This window comes from Notothenia coriiceps, unplaced genomic scaffold (genome assembly GCF_000735185.1).
Source record: "Notothenia coriiceps isolate Sejong01 unplaced genomic scaffold, NC01 NC01_scaffold00016867, whole genome shotgun sequence".
In the NCBI taxonomy this organism is placed as follows: domain Eukaryota; kingdom Metazoa; phylum Chordata; class Actinopteri; order Perciformes; family Nototheniidae; genus Notothenia; species Notothenia coriiceps.
In genome coordinates, this window is record NW_011349568.1 from 55,306 (window position 1) to 67,754 (window position 12,449).

General features: G+C 42.3%; 2 protein-coding genes across 2 annotated transcripts in view; both read left to right on the forward strand.

Annotated features, from left to right (window-relative positions):
- Window positions 1–8,739, forward strand: part of LOC104949876 (retinoic acid receptor alpha-like) — an 18,577-nt gene extending 9,838 nt beyond the window's left edge. Inside the window, 6 exon segments of the mRNA XM_010776304.1 lie at window positions 4,141–4,301; window positions 4,419–4,595; window positions 4,700–4,904; window positions 5,100–5,258; window positions 5,818–5,960; window positions 5,962–8,739. Coding sequence (XP_010774606.1) covers window positions 4,141–4,301; window positions 4,419–4,595; window positions 4,700–4,904; window positions 5,100–5,258; window positions 5,818–5,960; window positions 5,962–6,018 — 902 coding nt within the window. The 3' untranslated portion in view covers window positions 6,019–8,739.
- A 1,375-nt stretch (window positions 8,740–10,114) lies between these two features.
- Window positions 10,115–12,061, forward strand: LOC104949883 (antigen KI-67-like). The gene is made up of 4 exons (XM_010776308.1): window positions 10,115–10,260; window positions 10,753–10,855; window positions 11,272–11,353; window positions 11,942–12,061. Exons 2-4 carry the CDS (start codon window positions 10,767–10,769, stop codon window positions 12,059–12,061), a joined length of 291 nt encoding a protein of 96 aa, XP_010774610.1. The 5' UTR covers window positions 10,115–10,260; window positions 10,753–10,766.
- Window positions 12,062–12,449: the final 388 nt, after the last annotated feature.

Genomic DNA, 12,449 nt, shown 5'->3' on the forward strand with positions numbered 1-12,449 from the left:
TGTGTGTGTGTGTGTGTGTGTGTGTGTGTGTGTGTGTGTGTGTGTGTGTGTGTGTGTGTGTGTGTTACACAGAAAAACATCTCTTTACCTGCTCCTTGTTTTAGCTCTGGTGTATTTTTAGTCGTGTATCGGCGGAGAACATCTCGTCTCAGCACGATTTCCTGGCTGCTTTATAGACCTGCAGACTCGTAAAACACACACACTGCTGCAGGTCTCACACACTGCTGCAGGTCTCACACACACACTGCTGCAGGTCACACACACACACTGCTGCAGGCCTCACACACTGCTGCAGGTCTCACACACTGCTGCAGGTCTCACACACTGCTGCAGGTCTCACACACACTGCTGCAGGTCTCTCACACACACTGCTGCAGGTCTCACACACTGCTGCAGGTCTCACACACACTGCTGCAGGTCTCACACACACACTGCTGCAGGTCTCTCACACACACTGCTGCAGGTCTCACACACACACACACACACACACACACACACACACACACACACACACACACACACACACACACACTGCTGCAGGTCTCTCACACACACTGCTGCAGGTCTCACACACTGCTGCAGGTCTCACACACACACTTGCTGCAGGTCTCACACACTTGCTGCAGGTCTCACACACACTGTTGCAGGTCTCACACACTGCTGCAGGTCTCACACACTGCTGCAGGTCTCACACACACTGCTGCAGGTCTCACACACACACACACTTGCTGCAGGCCTCACATACCTGAGATGACCTCTGGATAGTCTAACATGGATCATTTCATTACAGCATGCAAACGTCACCCAATGTTTTATACTAGAGCAACTTTTTAAACTTTCAAATGACAGTATAGTGGGAAGAATTATTATCCATCTGTGTACCAAATGTTCCTTTTCTATCCGTCTTTTTACCATTACTGTATAATCAATCTTTCTACCAAAAGTATCCCTCTTTTTACCATGATTATCCGTCTCTGTACGTTATTATGAATGTTTAAGTCGTTCAAAATCTAAAAACTATCTCAACGAAAATCCATAAAATAATATCCATATTTTCAATTGGGTCTCTGTTCTTATCCCCCTGGCAACTCAACTTTGACACTTCCCACAAAACTTTCGTGTGACTTGTCGTTCTGAAAATATTTGGTGCGATAGACGAGGCGAGAGCTCGGCATTGACCAATCACAGGCCTCGCTTCGCTGAAGAGACAGGCCTCGCTTCATGAGTAAACCGGAGGGAGTCATTAGATGGATGTCCAGAGCAATCTATCACTACCTGACACACACACACACACACACACACACACACACACACACACACACACAGGCACTGCTGCACCTGGACACACACACTCTTGTACTCTGAAAGGTGTTGCGTCACTCGTGAACATTACAGTCACACCAGTTTAAATCACAAAACTCTTTAATGGAGTTTTCAAAAAAAGATTTCAAAAAGTTTTTGTTGTTTTTTTAATCTCTGACCCTCCTTCCTTCATATCGTTCTCTGCACCTCTCTCACACCTCTCATGTCATTAACTGTGGCACCTGAATCCATAAACATGAACACACACACACACACACACGCACACTTACACACAAAGGCACTAACAGAAATTGTCCATTAACTGCACACTGCAGCTGAAATCCACTATGAGAACCAGTGATTGAGTGATGGCAGTGTGTGTGTGCTGTCACAGTATTCTGTACGCGCTACACACAGACTCTTGTAAATCATTTTTATGCTATGAACACGTAACCGCAAACAATCTAGGATGCAAGTTGCCCCATTAGCATTCATATTCCCATAATGCGTTTTGAAAGATGCATTGCTCCAAGTTAGCACGCACACAAACACCAAATGCACATTCGGGTCCACACACACACATAATAAAAAAAAAAAGGAGGCAGTATTTCTTTCATTTTCGCTCCCCCGCTGCAGTCACCCCCGCCCCCCCAACCCAAGTTATTGCATGTGGCAATTCGCCATGACAGATCGTCAGTCGTGCCTAATAGTTCTTTAATGACTTCATTAAATTGTGTTGTGCGGCTTATGATTGTGCTGCCAATTTGTCAGCGCGGGTAATGTCTGGGCGCTAGGGATGCCCCACTTTTATTTGTGAATTAATTGGACATCGACTGTGTTGCAGCCCCCCCACTCCTTCCCTCATGGGAAACAGGATCCACTATCAGCACCACAAGCGGGGCTGGCCCAAATGCACTACAGTTTTATGGGACTGGACTCAAAAGCTGAGTGTTGCCTAAGAGGGAGTTCCTTCATTAACTAAGACATAATTAGCTCATAAAAGTAAAAGGAAGCATTTTATTTATTTATTTTGCTTGTTTTCATTGAAATAGGTCATAAAAATACCTCTTTAACGTATAAAATGAGGTTTTGTGTCACTTCACCACACTGTTTCCTGCTGCATATAAACATGTATTTGTGGGCTACACTAGCCTACCACACGGTTGCCATTAATACATCTGCACAGCGGGGTCTTCTTCTTTTCTTGTTGTGGTGAGCAGTGCTTAGCAATAACAGTCTGCAGCATCAGACTTCTAGCCCCCGCCCCCCTCCTTCCCTTCATGTCCTCCCAGGCAGGGAGGCCTGTCTGCGGGCTGATGGATGTGCAGCAGCGCCGAGTGGTGCATCCCTCGCTGGCCCTGGGCCATGCCCCTCTGTCACAGGCACTGATCTCCCATCAGCCCGAGCGCTCTCACCCTTAATGGTCAAGGTTAGGATTAAGACAAGGAAAATCTGATCTCAGGTCAGCTGCTAGGGGGAGATTCAGGTACCTCCAGGGGAGTTAGAGATGCGAGGGCTGATAGAGATGAGTTTCGGAAAGTGGGATGATTTAATGCACGAGAAATACAATTTTGGAAAGGGGGGATAGTGTGGCGGTGAGAAAGAAATGAGAGTAGGAAAGAGAGCGTGTGTTGTATAACCAAGAGAGAGAGACGTGAGAGGAAGAGTGAAAGAGCTGGAAGGTTTTCTCCGGTGTGGAGCCGAGCCCTTTTAAAACCATTAGAGGCAGGATATTTGTCATATTATGTTATTAGATTAGCCGGGACCCCTAATGAAAGCTGTGGCAATTTGTCAGCCTTATGGATGGCTCCATCCCCCACCACTATTTATCAACTAGCACCCCGTCTCACCCATCCCACCCCCACCACACACACACACACACACACACACACACACACACACACACACACACACACACACACACACACACACACACACACACACACACACACACACACACACACACACACACACACACACACTGCCCTGCCATAGCTAAACTGCACCCCAGTCTGGATAGGAGAAATGGATGGAGGCTGTAATGGGATTCCAATGCTAAACACCCCGCCTAGTGTTTTTTGTCATTTGGGGGTGAGCACACTATTCTCAGCCTGATCGCCCAGAGGCAACACCACATTGGATTATTTCAAGGTTTTTTTTCCAATAGCCCTATTGCGATGGAGCTGTCTCACAACATTTATCTTGCAGTGCAGGATAAGAGAGGCTGTTTGCTTCCTCTCCTGCTGAGGACTCTGCCTCTGATCTCAGTTTACCTTGTGCTAGTTTCTGTGCGGGACATAAAACCAGTGTGGTTGTTAGCACGTAACAATACCTTTTCAGACAAGAACATATTTAATAATTAGCAGATGAAGGCCGCATGACTTTGGTTTCCAGTGCGTGTTCTGTATGAGGTGTGCAACCAACTATTGTTGTAGTTTTTGATTATTCTGATGATTATTGCCTAGATTAACTGATAAACCTTTCTACAAAATCATGTCCATCCCATTATCTTTGGTCCAAACGGATGCATTTAAATCTTCTGTTTTGTCAGTTTCCGACTCAAAGGTATGACATAGAAAAGAATAAAGCAGAAATTCTCCATATTTTTCCCCATTTTTGAATTCAATAGTCCTTAAACAATCAAAAATAGTTTGAACTTACGTTTGTATCGTGCGTCACTCATAGTTATTTTCTATATCAGTGATTTTCTTTAGTTGTAGCTAAAAAAAACGTATCAACCTCTTTATTTAAGTTTAGATATTTACACTTGTCAAGAGCTGATGTTTGTGTTTGATTTCCACATAGTAATCATCATGTCCTCTTGTGTCCCCCCTGTAGCAGTGAGGAACGATCGGAACAAAAAGAAGAAGGATGACAAGAAGCCGGAGTGCATGGAGATCTACGTGCTGAGTCCTGAAACGGAGAGGATGATCGAACGGGTTCGAAAGGCACACAAGGAAACGTTTCCCTCCCTGTGCCAGCTGGGCAAATACACTACGGTCAGTACCACTACGCTCCATGTGTACCTGTGTGGTTCACCTTTATTAGCTGTAGTGTATTGTCACCTGTACTGGAAGTATCTAAAACATTTTCCTCCCCTCTCCCGAACCTTCCAGAGTAACAGCTCAGAACGACGTGTATCTCTGGACGTAAACCTGTGGGACAAGTTCAGTGAACTCTCCACCAAGTGCATCATAAAGACGGTGGAGTTTGCTAAGCAGCTGCCCGGCTTCACAACGCTCACCATCGCCGACCAGATCACTCTGCTAAAGGCCGCCTGTCTGGACATCCTGGTAGGAAACCATCCCCCAGCATTCTATTAAAAATAAATCACAAAACAGATTAAATGAAAGTGTTTGTTGTAATTTTTAACCAATTCTCTCTCTGTTTTCCACAGATACTCCGGATCTGTACGCGCTACACACCAGAGCAGGACACCATGACTTTCTCAGATGGACTCACGCTAAATCGAACCCAGATGCACAACGCAGGTTTCGGCCCTCTCACCGACCTGGTTTTTGCCTTTGCCAACCAGCTCCTTCCTCTGGAGATGGACGACGCAGAGACGGGGCTGCTCAGCGCCATCTGTTTGCTCTGTGGAGGTATGGCACATCTCCTCAAAACCTATTGCACATTCTCTGTACCAATTGACAGTCTATGACATAATCAGTTGAGGACCCTGGACTTTGTCTCTGGGTGAAATAGCAGTATGGAGGCACTGCTGGGCTCTGTCTTTGAGCACCACCTAGTGGATGACTGTGATCATGACAGTATCTGTACTCTGTGTTTCTTCACAGATCGTCAGGACTTGGAACAGGCAGAGAAGGTGGACGTCCTGCAGGAGCCTTTACTAGAGGCGTTAAAGATTTACGTAAGGAGGAGGAGGCCCCACAAACCGCACATGTTCCCCAAGATGCTGATGAAGATCACCGATCTGAGGAGCATCAGCGCTAAAGGTCCGTCACTGCTGTTTATGTGTATATAACGCTAGAAAAAGAAGTTGATTCAATTATTGTTCAGTTAGGCTGAAACCTTGTTTAAAATGTTTATCAAATGACATTTAATTCATTTGATTTGGTTGTTTTTCTCCATGTCATGCCATATTCAAGATTCAAAGGCTTTATTGTCATATGCACAGTAGCTACAATGTAGTTGTGGCAATGAAAATCTTAAGTCCAAGACTCCTCCAACATTGCAACATATTATATATAAGACGTAAAACAATAAAACAAATTAAAAAAACTATAGAAAATACTGCAAGAAGAAGCCGAGTAGAATAAATAGTGCAGGTTATGTAGTTACCCTATGTAAGGCAGACAAAGTACACTATATACATGTCAAAAAAAGAATTACAATAAGCTAGAAGTTGCAGACATTGTTGTAAATGACCAAGTGAATATTGGAGTCATACAAAATTGCTGGAGTCATCAAAATTGTGTCAGAAAAAAATGTATAACATGTATTTTGTAAGATCTTTGGTGTCTGACATTTCCCCGTCCCTCCCCCACCCTGCAGGAGCCGAGCGAGTCATCACCCTGAAGATGGAGATCCCCGGCTCCATGCCCCCCCTCATCCAGGAGATGCTGGAGAACTCGGAAGGTCTGGAGAGCGCGGCGGCGAGCAGCCGGGCGAGCGGCGCCCCCCCCGGCTCCTGCAGCGCGCCCCAGCCTGTCCCCCAGCTCGGCCCAAAGCAGTCCCGCCACACAATCGCCGTAGAAGCGGCCCACATTTTTTTTATTTTCCGTCACGATGTCCTCTGCGTTCTTAAGAGGAAGGGGTGAAGGAGGGGGGGGCGGCGCCTGGACCCTGACTGTTGAACACCAGCAGAGCCAACCTCCTCCTCTCCTTACGACACAACCCCCCCCCCTCACCTCCTGATCTGCCTTTTCCTCACCGTCCTGATGTGAGGGGGGGTGAGGCCGGGGCGGCCCGGGGCGACAGGACGCCTCTGAGAGACCAAATCGTAAACACTGCTGAAGACTCCCCCTCCCCCTTTCTCCCTCCACTCTCTCTCCTCCACTGCTGCTGCTCCCCTCTCCACCTTTCTCCCAAAGACTCATGGAAACGGATGCAGTGGCGATCAGTTTTGATTGGGATCGAGAGTGGGCGGGGCAGCGCGGGACAGATGTATGATCAAGGACAATTCATTCAGACTAACTTGATGAACACCAGACACTTTTTTTTGTTGAACTCTGAGGCAGACTGCAAGCTTGGGACTTGTCAAAAGACCCCCCCTCCTCAAAGACTCTGGGTCTTTTCTCTTTTTCCAACTTAAAAAAGACAGATTTCGTACAAAAGATATATAAATATATATAGAAAAAAGTTATTGTGATGGACACGTCCGGAACAGAATGGCAGGTTGAAATGACGACATGTTTTCTGAGAGTAGAAATGGTTGTACTCCTTCACTGTTTGAATCTTTTCATACCCATCGAGAGTATTGAGAGACCTTTCAGTTTTATCACATTTGTACATTATTCTAATTAAGGAAAAGCAAAAGATGTTGAAATTTCTCTCCAGTCTACACATGCAAACACACACACACACACACACACACACACACACACACACACACACACACACACACACACACACACACACACACACACAAATGTGCACAGAAAACAAGTCGCAATGAATATCACCTACTATTCCAGGTTGGATTTGTTTTCCTTTTTTCTTTTTTTGCTTCCAAGAGAATGGAAAAAAAATGATTGTATGAACTTGGTTGTATGATATGGTCACAGGTCCTTTCAAGAAATCAAATTAATGAAGATTCATTATTAAGGTGTATTTTAAGTAGCCTTTGAGTTTGTGTATATAAGCTGTATTCATTTCTTTAAAACTATGAAGAGTTTTAGGCTTCACCTGATTTTTTTTTTTTTTTTTAAGAATACCTTTTATGTGTTTTTGTTTATAGGTTTGTGATGCAAGAAAATACATTTTGAGCACATTTTACTGAAGGAAGTTCTTTCATGTTTTGTGCACTAAATACTGGACAGACTCTTAACCAATCACTGGCTGTTCAGGATGTGGCTTTCACAGACAATTTAAACCTCCCCCCTCTCACTTTTAAAAGATGTTTTACATACAGTAGATTGACAAAGTAGCACTCCAGTCGGGGCATAGCTTTTTTTTGGCCGTGTAGCAGAAAGAAATGGTGTTTTTCTGAAAATGGTGAGCCGGACGTCACTTGGAGCCGGCCAGGTTCAAGTGAGCCACAGCAGCTCAGCTTCAAAGAGAGTTCAAATGTGAAGAATGGTGTACATACACACTGTATTAAACACAAGAGATTCTCAGTAGCCTCTGAATGGATCAATAATCTGTAGTGGATGGGAAAAGAATAGATTGTAGTGATGCCTCTGCTCTCTCAGCGGTCAGGCAAGTGAAGGTCCCAAATGTGATGTTTGTCAACTAAGTCCTCACAAATGTTCCCCTGGCAACCTGTGGTAGAAACGAGTATGTGACTTTTTTTGCCGGATCCAGAGCAACCTCGCACCCTGTGACTCACTTTACGCCAAAACGCCTTCACCGATAACACACGTTTCATCTAGACCATCATTACTGTACACACGCCAATGTCTCAGGAAGGAATCATTTTGTGTGCTTGGCCTGTTCTATGTTTCTGTGCTGCACCCCCCCTTAACCCTCCTATCACAGATGCACACACACATGTCTGCTACTGAGCCCCTGAATTTTATTTCACTCGTTTTTTTGTTCGGCCTGGCAGACCAGGACCTGTGCAGAGAGACACTTACCCTGCAACGTTACGACATAGGATGCCAGTGTGGATTCTCTCAGAGTCCTTCATGTGTTCTTTTTATTTGTACGGTCAAAGCTGCTTTCATCATTTAGGACTTCACCTGTCCAGAACAGCGCACAACTTTTCCCTCCACAGCTAATCTGGAATAGCAACAGACACACCGTCAGTTTGAGAAATATGGAATATGTTGCAATTTTGTCAAGATTATCAAGCGACTTTGGAAAAAAACAAAACAACAAAAAAAAAAGATTAAAATAAAACCAACATTTAATATTAAATGTGTGTGTTGTTCCTGTGTGTAATTATTTTTCATTCTCTGCTACAAAGGGGTCCTCTGTACTGTAGGTTTTCATGCATCATAAGCATCGATTAAGATAAAATGAAGAGGCAGTCATCAACTTTGTTAACACTTTGAAACCTTTGAGCTTCTTATCTTGTATAGCAGCTATACAGCTAACAAGAGTAAACAGCTCCCTCTTGATAATGAAATAAAGCATTACACCTTTCACATCATCACTCACGTTATAAATAACAGACAATGATTGTTCTTAATATCAAGTAAAAAATGTGTACATTTTCAGTCAGAAATCATGCATCCTTCATTTGAAAGTTTAATTAATATGCAGTAAAACACACACATGCTCAATTAAATACTGTAAAGCGTTTGCCAACTGTATTGTGTACTGTCCGTTTCTTTTATAGTTATTGCAATTATCCTGTTTTGCCATTTGAGCTCAATTTACACACTCTTTAGTAAAAGTAAATTAAATGACATAAACGTTTTACATCCTGAACCAGGCTCTGGATTAACAGATTATTGTACGAGGTTAAGCCCTACTATATGTATATTGTTATTACATTCTGAATATGTTCATAATTGAAGTTCTTTTCAAGAGGAAGCTAAAAGAAACATCCCAGAGTAATTTGTATTGATGGTGTGGACTAGGCCCAGACCGAATAATCTATACTTGCCTTTAGGCCTATAATGGATTACTCACAAAAAAGATGGCACGAACAACCTCTGTCTAGAATAACGTATTGACCCTGAAACAGGCTGCATGCTTTGCACAGAATTATGAGCCAGAAGATGTTTTTCTCCCTTTATGTATTGTCCGATTTATTCTGATTTTAAACCTGGGTAATATTAGGTATAAAGCCATTTTAAATCATAAATGATAGTTGCAATCAATTGTTAATGCCTTGGGGCACAGCCGTTTATACAGTGTGAGAAAAAAAATATATGTATTTGTGTATGTGTGTGTGTGTGTGTGTGTGTGTGTGTGTGTTTAAATAAGCTCCTCTTTGCCTGCTGCAACATTACAGGGACGAACATACTTTATTAATGCATCAATAATTTACATTTAGGAATATAACTTCCAATAGACTATACTATTCTGATACGGGGCAGTGTGCAGAAGAAGCTCTCCATGTTTTAATTATGTACATTCTCCCTTATGTTGTGTTCGGGTATCTTGTTTTTTGTATCGGAACAAGGCTTCATGATATCCTCTACAATAGCTATATAACTGATTTTGACAATTTTAGCCAAGTCTGAGCGTAAAAATAATGCGGGACTTTATAAATATTGTAGCCTTGTATAAATATATGTCAGGTCAACATTGGATCTGCCAAACCTTGCTTTCAGGAAGTAGCCCAGTGATTGGTCTATCTGGGCTATATTATAACGCTCTGGCTCTGCCCCGCCCTATAACCGAGTTGTCACGTTTCAACCAATCAGAATCCTTCGCGCGGGATTTCAAACCTTTTCAAAAAATATTGCCTTTACTGAAGTGAGATCGTTCCGCCGATTCGTAAACAAAATAGTCCCTACAATGTAAATATTACTAAAAAATGAAGACCAAAAACAAGAAAGCACTTTAAAACGAAGTAACATAAAACACATGTATATATAATTTCCGAAAACATTAGTTAATTCGGGCGATTTCTTTATTTACTGAATGTTTGCAATGTGGCGGAGTGATACCAAGGCACCTATATGGAAGTGTTGAGAGAATTCATGGGACGGATCTACTAGGTAGCATAGCTTCCGTTAGCCATTCGTCGGTGTACATTGTAGGACATGGTACAGTATAAGTTTAGTCTGATGTGATATTATAGAAACATTTCTGTTTGTCACGTCCCGGTAGATGTTTATGGATTGCCAGAAGTTGAAGTGACTTTGAGCGGACTTACAGGTAAGGTTTAAAAACATTAACGTTTCAAATGTGTTTTTAAACGGTCAATCTGAGGCCATTAAACGTATGTTGAATTCGTCGTTAGCTAGGCGTTGAATGTGTTACTGAAAACCGTTTATTGTGTCGTATGTCTTTTTATTTCTGATTTAAAATGCCAACATCGTGGCAAAACTACACGTGGGGTTTCGCAGAATTGTCAGCAGTGTTTTTTAATTAAAGTCACGCAATCGATTACCTGCTAAATTGCAACAATTACATCTAATTACGTCGACTAAATGTAAAAACATAATGGTTGCCAAAAAACCATCCATAGCTTGCATCGGTCAGTTATGTAACTCGAAGTAAAGTTAAGCTTTAAAATACGATCTTTGTTGCATCTTTGTTAAAGGCTTCTATCTATAATATGCTTTATTTTCTGTAAATGTACATTTAGAAGATGTACTTTTTTGTGTGTTAAGCAGTTTTGACACTTGTGTTTGCACATGTTCCCAGGTAACGTTAGAAAAATGCCTTTGCATGGAAAAATTGTCGTGATAAAGAGGAGTGGAGGAGATGGGACTGAATTTCCTCTTACTGGAACATGCTTGTTTGGAAGGTAAGATCACGAAAATGTGAATTTAAAGTTGGTGTGCTATGTCAGACTTCAGATTCAAAGTTCCTTTTAACTTTTGTCATCCTAATTGTACTAGCTATTATCTTAATAAATGCATATTTGTCACGACAGAAAGCACATGTCGTTGTAGGATTTAACCCTACTACGTGTAGCCTCATGTTGAGTTCAACAGATGTACTGTAAAAACCTCTTTACTCTGGGGGCGGGGCTTAGCTGCCAACGTCACAATCGTGCATGCCTGTCTGCTCTTGTTCTTGCATCAAGCACAAGGGACTCTTTATTGTTCCCTTTTATCTTAAAGCCATCGACTATTTGTATTCCTGCCTATGAACAAGCGCCACTTGCATGTAAACCTAGTGAAAATCCACCTAACATACCACTTTTCTGTTATCTTGCAGGGTGGCCGAGTGCGATATTCGTATTCAGCTTCCTCATGTATCCAAGGAGCATTGCAGGATTGACTTGAATGAAAATAAAGAGGTAATGACACATTCCAAACACGTCCACACTGTTTTAACAGGGTCCCCGCGGATCCTTAAAAAGTCTTAAACGTCTTACATTTATTTTTTGATATTAAAGGTCTGGAATTTTAGGAGGGGAGGTATTCCATATTATCTGCGGCAGAATGAATGAGTGTGCAGGGGGATATTGGTTTCCATTGGTCTACTCCCATACCGTTTTGTTAATGCAAGGCAGTCATGTTGGGTAATGTGCTCTGAATATTTCCCAATATTCAAATGCACGGTTTCAGTAACGGTTTATACTGTTGTCGATTCTTTTTTTCTTTTTAGGGGTCTTAAAAAGGTCATAAAAGTCAATACATTTGTACTTACAATACGATATCTTGGATTTTGGAGATATTTTTGTTTTTGAATAGCATTAAGCAAAATGATGTATTGATATTTTGGTCAATATACTTATTGTGTCGATTTTTCTATAAAAGTAACATTGCTTTTGAATTCTCGGTTTGTAATTGAACTAGATGGAAGTAAAAGGCTAGCTACTTTTTTGTTGTTGCTTTGAGTTACTACAGACAGCTTGAGCATTGTTTGTGTTTGTCCCTCCCAGGTTGTTTTGACTAATTTGAGCTCAACGAATCCTACCCGTGTCAACGGAGAGGCTTTGCAGCAGTCTGAGCGTTTGAAGAACGGAGATGTGATAACCATTATTGATCGCTCTTTCAGGTGAGTCATGAAAGTGGTTGCCTCCAGAGATTTTAACATAATCAAACTGAATTAGTTAGTATCAGCAATTGAACTTAAAGAGGACCTATTGTGCAAAATCCTCTTCTTCATGTCTCTTCTACATCAACATGTGTCCCCTCTTCTTCATGTCTCTTCTAACATCAACATGTGTCCCCTCTGTGTAAAGAGATTTCTGAAAGTTTCAGGTAAAAAAGATTCTCTCTCTTTTTGTCCTGATCCAGTGCGGGGACGACTCTTTTAACCAATCTTTATTGCATTACCCGGATCCTCCTCTAAGTCATTATTCCACCACACACCCCCCCCCCAATGGAGAACCACGACTAACCGATTACAATGTGTTCGGTGTTTAGAGTCGAGTACAAGTCTGTCCA